We start from the raw sequence: 12,406 nt of genomic DNA on the forward strand, positions 1-12,406 counted from the left end.
AGAAAACTCCGTCCGAACAGGTGTCATCCCCAATCGATAGGCATCACTGGATGCAGATATGGAGGGGCGTGTCGTCAACACACCTCTCTGCGGTCGTTGTCAAGTTTTCGTGACTGGAGCCGCTGCTTCTCAATCAAGTAGCTCCTCAATTGGCCTCAAAAGCGTCGAGTACATCCCGCTTGGCAACAGCGCTCGGCAGACCGGACGGTCACCAATCCGAGTTCTAGCCAAGTCCGACAGCGCTTAACTTAAGTGATCTGGCGGGAACGGAACAGCCGTTAGCATGAGTGACATAAAAGTAGATATCTTAGGTGTTGCGAAACAACTCAAATCACTTAAGAAAGGCAAGTCTTCCGGTCCAGATGGTATACCAATCAGGTTCCTTTCAGAGTATGCAGACACAATAGCGCCTTACTTAGCAATCATATACAACCGCTCACTTGACGAAAGGCCTGTTCGTAAAGACTGGAAAGTAGCACAGGTCACACCAATGTTCAAGAAAGGAAATAGGAGTAACCCATTGAATTACAGACCCACATCACTGATCTCAATTTGCAGTAGGATTTTGAAGCATATACTGTACTCGAACATTATGAATCACCTTGAAGAAAATGACTTATAAATACATAACCAACACGGATTCAGAAAACATCGTTCTTTTGCAACACAGCTAGGTCTTTATTCCCATGAAGTAGTGAGTGCTGTCGACATGGAGTCTCAGATCGATTCCATATTCCTAGATTTCCAGAAGGCTTTTGATATCGTTCCTCACAAGCGACTCTTAATCAAAGTGCGTGTATATGGAGTATCGTCTCAGTTGTGTGACTGGATTCGTGATTTCCTCTCAGAGAGGTCACAGTTCGTAGTGATAGACGGTAAATCATCGAGTAGAACAGAAGTGATATCCGGCGTTCCGAAAGGTAGTGTCATAGGTCCTCTGCTGTTCCTGATTTACGTAAATGATCTAGGTGATATTCTGAGCAGCCCCCTTAGATTGTTTGCAGATGACGCTGTAATGTACCGTCTGTTAAAATCATCAGACGATCAATTACAACTACAAAATGATCTAGAGAGAATTTCTGTATGCTGCGAAAAGTGGCAATTAGCACTAAACAAAGAAAAGTGCGAGGCCATCCAGATGGTTACTAAAAGAAATCCGATAAATTTTGGGTATAGGATAAATTGCACAAATCTAAGGGCTGTCAATTCGACTAAATTCCTAGGAATTACAATTACGATCAACTTAAATTGGAAAGACCACATAGATAATATTGTGGGGAAAGCGAAAAAAAAAAAGACTGCGCTTTGTTGGCAGAACACTTAGAAGATACGACAAGCCCACTAAACAGACAGCCTACATTACACTTGTCCGTCCTCTGCTGGAGTATTGCTGCGCGGAATGGGATCCTTACCAGGTACGATTGACGTAGGACACCGAAAAAGTGCAAAGAAGGGCAGCTTGTTTCGTGTTATCGCGCAACAAGGGTGAGAGTGTCACTGATATGATACGCGAGTGGGGGTGGAAGTCACTGAAACAAAGGCGGTTTTCTTTGCGGCGAGATCTATTTACGAAATTTCAATCACCAACTTTCTCTTCCGAATGCATAAATATTTCGTTGACAACGACCTACGTATGGAAAAATGATCATCATAATAAAATAAGAGAAATCAGAGCTCGAACGGAAAGATTTAGGTGTTCCTTTTTCCCACGCGCCACTCGAGAGTGGAATGGTAGAGAAGTAGCAAGAAAATGGTTAGATGAACCCTCTGCCAGGCACTTAAGTGTGAACTGCAGAGTAACCATGTAGATGTAGATGTAGGTGAACTGGTGTTACCACTGCGGCAAGGCCGTTGGCATGACTTCAGATCGCGGTTGGTAATGACTGAGGGAACTCTCCCAGCACGGTGGTAAGTTACGGACAACCTGCGTCCACATGGACATTATCACGGTGCCATTTTTCAACAGGCCGGCACATATCTCTGTGAACTGTTTGTGTGGCGCTGAAGTACCACTGTGGCTAGCAAGATGCCCGGGTCCATCCGTGACAGAAAATGTGGGACCAGCAGGGACGTTCAACTCAGTCCCAGAGTCAGTGACCAGGATATAAAGGAGCATACACCTGTTGTGGACCACCCTTCTCGGGACAGACTACAAAGGCCAAAGGTTTTATGACACTCTGTGGCGGTTTTACGTATCATCAACATGGACAAATGCAATGAATATCGATGATATGATACTCTATGGTATTCTGCGGTTTGAATTCACTCTGATATTTAGCAGTTGCATTGATTTGATTTTGTAAATGATACTGACAATATTATACACATGTATATTGCAATATTCATACTACAGCTTCTCCCGGATAATTATTTTGTTCAAATTGCACAAGAATTCCACCTGACGTAGTGTAATAATGTTGACTGTAAATTGTGTTCATATCACTAAAATTACATCAGAGTTTTTATAATTTTTGTCTTCGATGGATTTAATTATTCTTAGCAAATTGATCATGAAAAGGAACCACAGAATACCACCCGCACACAACACTGACGTATGCTACCAAAAATATTTTTCTCCGTGATTCGTGCGTAGTTTAATTTTGGCCTCATACATCAGCAATGAAATCTTGTTCAACAATAAATACCATCAGCACTGTTCTTAGAAGATGCAGTCTGATTCGATTATTTTTTTTATATATAAATAGAGTTCAGTATCCCCGGTGCACATTTATTTCTTACACATCGGAATACTGTTTGCAGTTTCAAGTAATTTAAATTTACCACTGAGATAAAAGTTAAGATGGTGGCCAACAAAAGATAGAGGATTTCTTTTGTAATTAAGATTTTCCTTTGCTCAATAAATAATTAATCATTTAAATTGATGCCACAAAAAAAATTATTAATACTGTTTTGCATATTAGTTTAACATAAACCCTTGATTTTCGACCAGAAGTACAGACGAAGTTGCTATATAATCGCAACTAACAATGGCTGCGCTTCTTGCAGCTATTATAAAACAATTAATACAAAATTATAATTAAAAGAGGAAGTAATTTTTTCAATAATTAATCATAAATAGTTTTAATGCACTTGGCTCTACTTGTTTTTTTTTAACCAGCAAATGAACATAAAACTACAATAATTTTACGTTAAATGTTTTTCATTCAACAGACCCCAAATCGATTCGCGTCTTGCGTCGGTGACGTACATCAGAAGAAGACAACAAAAAGGTACAAAACAAAAGAAAACAATGGCATTGATTAACAAAGAATGTGAGACAAATATTGTCTCTGTTTTACGTAATTATCATCTTTTTTAAGAAATAATTACATAATTGAATGAATGTTATTGCGTTACGTAATTTTCCACGCGACTCGTCATATTATAAGTAAAAAATATATATATCGTGGATGTTATAACTCTTCGGAACTGGATCTAAGCATGGATCGAGGCAAGAGGAGGTGCGTGTCATTCTGATAAGTGGGATCATATTGCCAAGTTCTTGGTAAATCTGATTCGATTTCTTCATTTTTTTTCCTCCTCCTCTTCTCGATGCTTCGTGTTTTTTATCAGGACTGTAGTTCCTGGTCCTCAGTTCAGACCAACATTTCTCGGTGGTTACGGTTGTAAGGCCAAAGTCATCCCAAATTGTTCCAATTGGGAAGCCCTGTGCCCTATTTTCAGCTCAGTTGGTATTTGATTGGGAAAGAAAAGAAGTCGAAGCTCTTTAATGGGCTGGACCTCAGACAGCCGCTGTATCCCTTGGAGTAAGGAATGAAAAGTAATAAATAAATAAATAAATACAGACGGGACTCACCATGGCGAACCCGGAGAGCAGCTCCGAGGTGGTGGCGGTGGCCTTGAGCTTGGCGCGCGACATGTGGAGTCGGCGCCACGACAGGCCTTCCGCCGTGATGCCCTCGCCGTCGTACGTCCCACACACCGTGCTCGAGTCCTCTCCGCCGCCGCCTCCCTGCACACACACCACGCAGTCCGCTGTCACGGCCACTCCGACTTGACAGGTTTTATGGAACCAATGCTGTTGTATCCACGGACCCAACCAACCAACCAACCAACCAACCAACTCGCGCACGCGCGCCCTGACCGTGACATCGCTGGCCACAGTTCCTGTCGCGGCCGTCGGCGTCTCAGGGCGTTACCGCCTACGGAAGAGGTCGCGCCATGGCTGAGCTCGGGTCCGCAGCGCCCTCTGCCTTTTGCATATAAGGATGAGCGCTGGCCCAGAGACGGATAGTCTATTGTCTACATGTATTGCTAGTCTTTCGTGGAGTTTATAGCGGAGCCATTGCAGTGTGATATTTGCTATTGTATTCGACTAGGCTCAGTACGCGGATTACTCTTCGATATTACTTGGACTTGTATTGCTGGTGCACGTTTCGTCAGAAATAAAGATAAGTTATCTCTTCATTCTAAGTGGCGCAATTCTTGTCATTAATTATTTTTCGACCAACAGACATAGCTACATCCTGGTCACTACCCACGCTTTATACAATTTGTGGTGGCTGCCCCAAAAGTACCGCCGAGGACCTTGGGTTTGGGAGCCCTCACAAAAAATGCTGTAGCAACCATTGGGTAATCTGATATCCAACCAAAAGAATGGCGAAAGTTCCACTTAATACAAGGGTGGTTTGATAATTCTGGTAAATTTCCATGAAAAAATGGACCATTTTTGTTGTGCCTTCATGGTTGGTAAGCTTGAGTATTCCAAGGATTTCAATAATGTACAACGTACAGTTCATTGCTGACAGACGTTTGAAGTGGTCAGTGTGTCGATTGCGATTGAAAATGAAGATCACCGAGTTTCGTGCTGTTACTAAACGTTTTCATTTGAGGGGATCGACTGCTGCACAAATCGAAACGGAATTCTACGAAGTTCACGAGAACTTTCCACCATCATTAAAGACCATTTACTTTTGGATTAATGAAATTAAATGTGGTCGGATAAGCACGGAAGACGAAGCGCGCTCCAGCCATCCAATTGAGCAAATCACAAGCAAAATCAATGATATCGAAAATCAAGACTGCCGAATAAAAATTCTTGAAGTCGCTGAGACTGTAGGCATCTCAACTGAGCGAGTGCATAATATCTTGCTCGGAGAATTGGCTATGAAGAAGCTGTGTGCGAAGTGGGTGCCGCCATTCAAATGGTTCAAATGGCTCTGAGCACTATGGGACTTAACTGCTGAGGCCATCAGTCCTCTAGAACTTAGAACTACTTAAACCTAACTAACCTAAGGACATCACACACGTCCATGCCGGAGGCAGGATTCGAACCTGCGACGGTAGCGGTCGCGCGGTTTCAGGCTGTAGCGCCTAGAACCGCTCGGCCACCCCGGCCGGCGGTGCCGCCATTGCTCGAAGTCGATCAAAAGCGCATCCGGTAGGACTTTTCATCACAATATCTGGCGGTGTTTGCTCACAATCTGCAAGAGTTTTGGGGCCGATTTGTGACTGTTGATGTAACCTGGATCCATGATAACACACCATAGTCGAAACTTCAGTCAGCACACTGCACAAAGGCTGATGGAGCGTTTGAAAGTAGCGTTGGCTGAAAAAAAGACCTATGTTGGCAAGCAAAAAGGACTCTTTCACCAGGAAAATGCATCACCCCACTCATCAACGATAATAATGGCGAAACTGCAGGAACTGGGCTTTTAAATAGTTTTTCTTCCATGCTGTTCACTAGCTTTAGCGTCAAATAACTTCTTCCTGTTCCATAACTTGAAACTTTGGCTTGTATAACGGTACTTTGCGGGCAGGCGTGTCAATTAGCATCATATTAATTAAAATCGGGGAAGAATTAAAAAGGGGAAAGTAATACGAAACTTTAATAACTGCACAGTATTACTAAGAAGCAATATAATGAAAAGTAATAAAAAGCAAAGTAGCAAAGACCAAGAGGGACAGAAAGATATAGGGGCGCGTTTGTTTCTTAATACATATAAAAGAACATGTAACACATTATTGAGCTCTCTACCTTCAGTTATCGCGATCGGGCTAGTCGATGAAAAAGTGGTACGCGACTGCGAAATTCGTTAAGGAGATTATTTAAAGACTCCTCAAGCACGTTTAAAATACATTACGTGTGACGAAGTGATCAGAGACGTTTATTGTCGGGGCGGAGTGGAAATGAATCCGACAACATAATTCGAACTTTTGTGTTAGCTGGGAAAAATACTCTTGGGAAACTATTATGGTTGTGGAACCCACGAAAGTTGTGCGCAACTGAAAGCTATAGTTTACGTAATTCTGCATTTTATAAAATGGTGAAACGCGTGTGCGCGGAACATTAATAGAATATTATCCTTGGACGGTTGCGGGGGTAACTGATACAAACAACGCGCCAGCATAAAAAAATAGTTTGCTTATTAACTACCAGATATTAATTAACGGGGACCTAAAATACTAAAAAAGAAGGATAGGATCATCACCTCCAATCCCGATTAATAGTTCATATTTAATTAGTGAAAAGAGATTTTATCCACGATTTTGGCTTCATTACGTAGTCTTGACTACAGGATAAACAATCTGTGGAAGTTGTATGCAACGTATCGTCATAATATTTAGCCAACCAATTTTGTGGGACACCAAAAATGTAAATGCATGAAATTGTTCTTAGAGCGGATGTATAATGTGTGAGTGCGACGAACTATATTGAGAAACTGATCATCCATTACGTACTTGCATGTTTATCTGCGAAAATGGTCCTTGTCGGTACATCGGCATAGAGTTCGAATAGAATCGCCGGAACATTGCAAACCATTCAGATTAATCGAACATCTAAATACGCATAATGCTGGTACCACCAGGATGTGTTCTTTCTCCTCACCCCCGTGGCAGTAATTGAATTAACAGTCAGCCGGGAAATACATTTAAATCAATTGACGACCATTGAGCTTGCGTCACGAATTTTCAAACGTCCGCTGCCATGTATGAAGGCGAGTGACACCACGAGTGTTAACGTCGATCGAGGGGTGTCGTCGTGATCGTATTGAATGACACTGAGAGGTTACACTTGCTGGGAAAAATTTCCGTCAAATGAGGGAGTGGTAGTTGCAGTCAACGAGTGTTTTGCAGATTTTGACAGAACCTATTTTTCCCATGGATGAAAAAACTGAAGGATCGGTGCACCAAGTGTATATCCCTCAAAGGACGCTATGTCGAGAAGTAGGTTGAGTTATTTACGAAAATAACATTTTTCCTCGTATTTTTACCGTACTTAACAAACCAGTCTCGTAATTCAACCAATGAAACAAGGGAGATTCTTCAGAATGGGGAGAATTCATTTATGGGGCTCCATAAGGCTCAACCTTAGAACCACTATTCTCTCCTACATGCATGAACGACCTGCCGCCTAATGTGCAACAAGAAGGAATTAGTTCTTGTGGACGACGCTTTCATTCTAAAGAATCCAAACAAGCCACTAAACTGTTGGATGTCAAGTCCTACGTTTCACCCACCGTTCCATCTAGTCCTAGACTTTTGCCGGCCAGAGTGGCCGAGCGGTTCTATGCGCTACAGTCTGGAACCGCGCGACCGCTATGGTCGCAGGTTCGAATCTTGCCGTGGGCATGGATGTGTGTGATGTCTTTAGGTTAGTTAGGTTTAAGTAGTTCTAAGTTCTACCAGACTGTTGACCTCAGAAGATAGGTCCCATAGTGCTCAGAGCCATTTGAACCATTTTGAACCCAGACATTTTTACAGGATTAGCGTTGGGTGCTTTATCGGGATAATGGAGGCGATAGGGTGCCCGAGTGTTGGTCAAACTAGGAATGTAAGTGTGCTGCCCAGTAAAGACGACTCTTGTCGCCTTGGAAGGCGTGAGTGTCCACAGCATACTCATCATGACAATCTAACACGGTCGTTCAGTAATTAATACAACACATTTCTTTTGTCGGCAAATTTCAATTGAAAAAATGCGGAATTTATTGTGGGGAATCGTGAAAATTCTCGCTTCAGCTCCTATACTTTCATGAAGGTCCGATAGGTGGTGGCGCTATACGTAGCCTTGTAAATGGCTTCTGTAACGGATGTGCGTTCCAAGCAGAGAGCAATCACTGAGTTGCTTTTGGCGGAAAACCAGAGCATCGCAGATATTCATAGGCGTTTGCGGAATGTCTACAGAGACCTGGCAGTGAACAAACCACCGGGAACCGTTGTGCGAGGCGTCTGCCATCATTGAAAGAAGGTCAAGCAGACCTGTCCGATCTCCTGCGTGCCGGCCGGCCACGGACAGCTGTGACTCCTTCAATGTTGGAACGTGTGGACACCCTCATTCGAGGCCATCGGCTGATCACAAGCAGACACCTCGCTACACAACTGGACGTCCCTGGTAGAACTGACGAACTCGTCCACCGGTTGGGGTCCTCACCGCCTAACGGAAGACCACAAAGAGCAATGAAGGACCATTTATGTGGAACTGCTTGCACGTTACGGGGCTGATCGTGACAGCTTTTTATCGAACATCGTCACAGGTGACGAAACATGAGTTGATCACTTCCAACCGGAAACAAAACGGCAATCCTTGAAATGGAGCCATACCACCTCTCCACCAAAAAAAAAGTTCAAGTTTTTACGTGAATGATGACTACATCTAAGCCCAGAGTAGCGACATCCATGAAGGATGGTGGCAAACAGATTTCTGGTAGCTACTGCACTTCAGTAGCCAGTTGCAAAATGACTGTGTGGACGATGTGGCCCATTTTACACCATATTTTAGATCTATGTGACGATGCTGTGCTGAGTATATTTATATGTTTTGACGATGCCATTACGGCCTTATCACATTAGGATGTGGTATAGAACAGGTACGCTTTAACGTATTTTATCTGTGCATTTCCCTGGTTATATGATAGTATATTGTGATATGTAATGCTGTATTGTGTGGAAAGACAGACAGCCCAATAGGTGTACATATTTTTATATTGTAGATCTGAAGATGATCATTACTGACTGAAACCGGTCATCGTCAAAGGAATTGATATTGTGATCAAAGAGTGGAATAAAAAACATTTGAAAGTTCAAAAAGCCGCATTTTTATCTGGTAAGGTCATGGCGACGGTCTTCTTGGACTCTGGAGGGGTTATTCTGGTGCAACTCGGAAATGTATTGTGCTACTCTTCGGAAAACTGAAGAAACGATTTCAGCGTGTTCGTCACCACAAAAATGCAAACGAACCTCTCCTTCTACGTGACAACACAAAGCCTCACAGAAGTCTGTACACCTGAGGGGAGCTCACAAAACTTCACTGGACTGTTCTTCCTCACCCACCCTACAACCCGGACCCCGCAAATACCGACTTCCATCTTTTTGGCTCAATGAAGGATGCACTCCGCGGGAACCAGTACGTGGATGACTGGGGGGAGAGGGGGGGGTGTTTATTAATGCTGCAAGACATTGGCTCCGACGTCGACCAGTAGAGCTATATCATGCAGGCGTAAAATTCCTCCCAGTACAGTGACGTATGGCCGTCGCATTTAACAGAAATCATGTTTAAAAATAGGGTTCTGTAACCAAAAGAGTGGGGGATAATAAGGTACACTGGAACCTTGAATAAAACCAACCTGCTTTCAGACAAAAACGTATTGCATTGCTTATTGGATGCCCCTTGTACTTCGTCGCACATACAGCTCGCGAAATGACCGTAACGAGAAAACAGAGTTAATACGGAGGTTTGCCCAAATTATTCATCCCAAGTTCCGTTCGCAAATGGAACAGGGAGGGGCGGAAACGATAGCGGTACGAGAAGTACCCTCTGCCACAGGTCGTAAGGTAGTTTGCGGAGCGTAGATGTAGGTGTATATGTAGTTATTGTTGTCGCTGTAAAAGCAAGTAATCCACCACGAGGCTGAGTATGTATGTATGTGTGTGTGTGTGTGTGTGTGTGTGTGTGTGTGTGTGTGTGTATAGAAGATAGGAATGTTACCTAATGTGTTACGAATCAAACCACTTGATAGCGAATGATATAAATAGAGGAAAGATTCTATTCGCTATCACAAGAAAGCATTTTGCCATTATTTTACAGAAATGTCTTACGGATGCACACTTTATTACCTTGTAATTGTAAGATAGGGCAGCTTCTCATTTTCGTTTGGGTGAAAGGAATACGTCAAGGGCCCCGAGTCAATAAGCGGTAATGTGCACTTTGTAAGCCAATTGTGTAATTTTGCTGATCTCGTCTGCTAAGAACATGACACTTGGTAACCATTCAGAAATGCGCTAATATGCGGCTAATTATGGCGGACTGATATCCTTGTGCCAGTTTCAGTTCTGGAGATATATATCTAGACAGAGATCTTTCTAGATTGCATTTTTCTTGTGTAACTGAACAGTCCAGTCGTTGGTGTCCCGCGCTCTTGAAGGCATTATCGAGCAATGCGAAAACACATTGCATCATCTCCTCCACCTGGCGATAACTTGTGTGCTTTTAAGCGCACTAGCAGTTAGAGAAGTGTTTGATACAAAAGGGAGGAAAAAAGGTCACATTAACGCCGGGACTGTAGCTAGGTTCTACAAGCTTCCGTCACATGCTGCCTTTCACTGGTCTTTGGTCGAAACTTTCAGCAAATGAAGCTAGTTGACAATGGTGCTTAGGTTTTGATACATGCCTCCAACAGAGAGAGAGAGAGAGAAAAGCGAGAGGCAGTAAAGTTATGTTCCTGGAAGCAGATAGGATCACGAAATTTATTTCATTTGTTGTCCCCATTATTAAAACTTCTCGTTTGCGCTTTTGTGACGAACGAAAACGCAGCAACTTATTTTCCGGGAAAAGCGACTCTGTATGTACTGTACCTGTTAACAAGTAATGTTTCAAGTAAACGTTAAGCTTTTTGCCAAATAATGCAACACTTACGTGTTTTTGTGAACTTGAAGGTGACATTTGTGTGTGTGTTAGAAGCTGTTGATTCTTCGGCGACCTTAGCTTCTCTAATCCGTAAATTTGTTGAGCTTAAAAATTCGATTGTACACAAATAATCTCGATGGGTGGTAAAACAGACACATCTCCGTATTTTAAAATCGTTTTTTCGGTATTAGCCTCACGAGCTAGTATTCTTCTCTTTTAAGAGTTCCTATTAAACATCGGGCGTTTTTCCTAACGGTCCTCAGGCTTACTGAAGGTGAAGATATAGATGTAGAAGAAGTTCGTTAAAGTTTGTCACTACGAAATGGTCAACAATGCTAAAGATGGGAAGAATGGTAGCATTCGCTGCGCTATAAGAGACTAGATACACCATCCGAGATGGGACTGGAACTGCATTCGAAAATAGCGACTCTGCTGTGGGCACACGTGTCTCAGGGAAGGCATAATGACGAGATAAGACCAGTCTGGCCGTTCATCGCGAGGTGTGGTGAAAGCGATTCTCACCCTTATATGAGGTCCGCCGCGGCTTTGTCTCCATTTCCGTATGATTTCAGTGCGCCATACGCGTCATAGCTTAAATATCGGGTTTAGCGCATATCTGAACAATTGTGGAGCCAGAGTTCCTTAGAGTAATAAGTCGGGGTAATACTTAATAAAATGAAAAGACAGCCAATCTATGATATCCGAGGGATTCATGGTGTCACTAACTCATACCAACTTCCTGGTAACCGTGACATGTTGAAAGTTTTATTTTTCTCCAAAATGTCTCAATGACTTACATACTCACTTTCCTAGTATTATCGATATACTGTGCAGGAAAATGAACCTTACGAGAATTCAACTTGTAATTGTACTGGCTACTACACCTGTTATATTCGGCATGCCATTTACATAACTGCACAAATGGGTAAACCGAACGGCTTTTACTGAAGCGGAATAAGTGCTGTGACTTGCGTTCGTGTCGCCGTTATATCCGTTTTACAAGACTATTTCTTGGCATGTAATCCACCTCCATAAATGTTTTCTCTACATTCCCTCTCCACCCTTCAGTTACTTTCTCTCTCTCTCTCTCTCTCTCGACCACCCGTCGCACACTTCTAAGTAAATGGGTGTGCGGTGCTTGAAAGACCGACGTATTTTGTAATCGCCTTTATACATCAGAATTGCGAATTTACATGCAATAGTAGTATATAATTGGTTTGGTATACATCAAAGTCGCGGAAAGTGAGAACTACAATTTTTACCCACTGAAAAAAAATTTCATCCTGAAATTTGGCGGTCTCTTTTGTACCCTGTTTAACCACACGTTTAAGCTGATTCGTTAACTGTGTAAAAGTACGCTATCAATACATTTCCATAGCCTTTTTTGTTCCATTGACAGAGGTATCGTTTGACTGCAACATTTTTATAAAGCATAGCGGAAGAACCTCAGGGAAGGATCCTAAAACTCACACCACGCTGCGCAGTTGGACATTTCAGACTGAGTTTTCACAATCGCCCACCTTACCGTCTCTGTCAAAACAT

The 12,406-nt window shown here is 42.7% G+C and overlaps 1 protein-coding gene across 1 annotated transcript in view; it reads right to left on the reverse strand.

Annotated features, from left to right (window-relative positions):
- LOC126204037 (calcium release-activated calcium channel protein 1-like) overlaps positions 1 to 12,406 on the reverse strand; it is a 119,655-nt gene that overhangs the window by 29,768 nt on the left and 77,481 nt on the right. Inside the window, exon 5 of the mRNA XM_049938462.1 lies at positions 3,818 to 3,973. Coding sequence (XP_049794419.1) covers positions 3,818 to 3,973 — 156 coding nt within the window. The remainder of the gene's footprint in view (positions 1 to 3,817; positions 3,974 to 12,406) is intronic.

The sequence above is a fragment of the Schistocerca nitens genome, chromosome 9 (assembly GCF_023898315.1).
Source record: "Schistocerca nitens isolate TAMUIC-IGC-003100 chromosome 9, iqSchNite1.1, whole genome shotgun sequence".
Lineage (NCBI taxonomy): Eukaryota > Metazoa > Arthropoda > Insecta > Orthoptera > Acrididae > Schistocerca > Schistocerca nitens.